A 2,903-nucleotide genomic window follows, 5' to 3' on the forward strand; every position below is an offset into this window, starting at 1 on the left:
TGTAATTACCTAATTAAAAGTTATCCTTATGATGATTTTGAATTTGTATTAAATCATACTGACTAAAATGAATCCTGGAAGTAAAGTTAATATCCATTATAGATGATTTTTGGACTAGTATTTAATTAAAACTGGTAAACTTAATAAACCATAAAAATGTAAACACTTAAATTAAAAATGATTAATATAATTGGCAGTAAATATTTTCAACAAATTGGTAATTGCTTATTTGATAAGTAATGAATAATAATAGTTATTTCATTTTTGAAGGTGTAATCATTTTACATAATATCATATACCATTATAGATTATCTTTAGTATTTGATAATATTGTGACGCAAAAGCCTTGACGTCCATCTACTCGCTACAACTATACGGCGATATCACTCCCTAAATGGGTATTTAGCTGATATAACTCCTTATTTGACCTTTAGAAACTATTATACTATTCCGTCTCTGCGTTCTACATACGACTCCATCCGGGGTCACTCTGTCTATGGACTAGTTATGTGTCCAACTATCACCGTCCGGGGATAACCAACTACTATAAGTACCCATAGGGCCAATTCGTCAGACGTCGTCCAGTCTTCTAGAGTACAACGTCCTGCTATTACGTGACCTACTGTCATACACTTTACTGTTTTATTGCATGGTGTTGTTAATATTTTCATAGTTAACACTCAAATTATAAGTTATTACTAACTTTTGTTGTTAACTTCTGTTCTGCGTACCCTCTTCCAACCTCAGACAGCCTCCAGGCATAACAATATTATGAATAAAAAATATAAGCTGCCTGCAGTAAGGTAGTTTACTAATAGAGATCGCCACAAGACTGTCTGAAAAGCAACTAGTACTTTTCCGGTCGCTTTTTTATTGCTCGTTGGACAACCATATTATCTTTAATCGTAAATATAATCATTCTTCATACTGCAAAAAGGGGTTTAGGAAACGTATAGGCTACAAAAGCTATATACGTGCTACTGCTGAAAAACCGAATAGATATTGATTTGAATTTCAAATCTTTACTAAGTCATAGAAAACGAACAGATAATTCAAAATTCAAATGCTAACATTTTTAAAAATACATATTAATGTAATTAAAAACATATGTTCCCATTTGAAAAACGTTGCGAGTTCCGTACTTCTTTAATGTATAAGTGTTGAAGACAAAAAATTCCTAAATATTTAAAAATGTAAAAAATGTATCTAAAAGTTAAGGGAAAAAAAATTCTTTAAATATTTATATTTTCAGAGAATATGAGTGTTTTACGCTAGTTGGATCACCCCGTATATATATATAAACTAACTGTGTAACCATGGTATATAAGTATATTTGTAAAATAATTGTAAGTTGAAAATATTATTTTATTTGTATTGTAATTTCATAATTTTGAGTTACAAAATTGAAATATATATATAAATTTATATATATATATATATATTTTATAATTATAAAAACAGAAATAATTTGAATATATAAAATATATCGCCAACAACATAGATAATAGAATTATGATTGATAATGAAGCTAAAGTATTAAAAAGTAATGACAAAAAGGATGTAAATAAAATTGGATCTACAAAAAGTCGTATTTCAGCGTTACGAAAACTGCAATTTTATCAAGGTAATCATGATTTTGAAATGTGTAAAAAGATGTATAATATAATGCGAAAATATTACAACGAAAGAAATCATATTTATAACATGCAAAAACCACTCATTTCTAAGATACCGGATTTTTGGCTGACTGTATTTAAAAATAGTCCAGTTCTTAGAAAAATCATAGAACCACACGATGAACCAATTCTTAAGCACTTAATTGATATTAAATGCAAAATTAACAATGCACTGGTCCAAATGGGATTTACACTAGAATTTGTATTTTCGCCAAATGCATATTTAAAAAATAATAAATTAAAAAAGGATTACATGCTGAAATGGGAATACTATTTGGATCAACCATATGGTGGATTAGATATTTATTCTGTACGATACTATCCTATAAGCTGGCATGGAAATATGGATCCAACGGTACAAACTGTTGAGGTATTACAAATGAATAACAGATGGAACATGGAACATGTACAAGTTGAAAGGATAAAAAAAAAATCATTTTTTGAGTTTTTCAAATCACCAAGAGGTAACCCAAGAGAAGTCATAATGGACAACTTTTATCAAGATGTCAAATTGGCTGATTACATTTGTCACACCATCAAACGAAATGCCATTCTGTACTACACAGGAGAATTTAACGAGAATATTATTAAGAAAAAAAAAGTGATTTCACGTGCGGCCATATTTTTACCTTGTTTAAGACGTTAAAATTGAATAAATTTGTAACAAGTTATGGCATATACTTACTCTATAGTAGGTACTGAGAACACAATAAAAGAAATTTCAATAAATTAAAAGTAATCATATGAAAAGTTATTTAAAAGATTTAAACACAAATATTTATGTTACAATATCAAATTTATATTAATACAGTTATACAATTTATCGTTAAACGGAGAACATTAATGATAAAATTAGAACAAATTAACCGTCAACAATAAGGGATTAAAATACATTGTTTTCATAATTTATTTTACTTCAAACTATAATGTGGGAGTACACTATATTATTTTTACATACAATTTTGATTTAAATAATATGTTAAATAAATTTAAAATTATATGGTAACGTCAGCGTAGTGTGTATGTAGTTTAACGCTCGTCGCATATTGTACCCCATTCATGTAAATTGTAAGGAGATATTATTCCAGTAATTATAATATTTAATATTCCATTTAAATCCAATAAATCTATTTAAATCCATAAGAGGTTTATATCCATTTGAACCTCCTCTTAATATTCGAACATTGAAACTATCGCTTAATTACATTACCCGCATTCTATCAACCC

The 2,903-nt window shown here is 27.9% G+C and overlaps 1 protein-coding gene across 1 annotated transcript; it reads left to right on the forward strand.

Annotated features, from left to right (window-relative positions):
• Positions 1-1,704: 1,704 nt before the first annotated feature.
• On the forward strand, positions 1,705-2,475 carry LOC126847670 (nucleosome assembly protein 1-like 1-A; the record flags this gene model as incomplete). The annotated part of the gene is made up of 2 exons (XM_050588048.1): positions 1,705-2,046; positions 2,428-2,475. Coding segments are annotated over exons 1-2 (390 nt in total), but the record flags the coding sequence as incomplete, so codon positions are not given.
• Positions 2,476-2,903: the final 428 nt, after the last annotated feature.

This window comes from Adelges cooleyi, unplaced genomic scaffold, assembly GCF_023614345.1.
Source record: "Adelges cooleyi isolate 19-005CV unplaced genomic scaffold, UGA_ACOO_1.1 ACOO_flye_CR_arks_rails_tigmint_CR_PRNA_115, whole genome shotgun sequence".
Classification (NCBI taxonomy): Eukaryota; Metazoa; Arthropoda; class Insecta; order Hemiptera; family Adelgidae; genus Adelges; species Adelges cooleyi.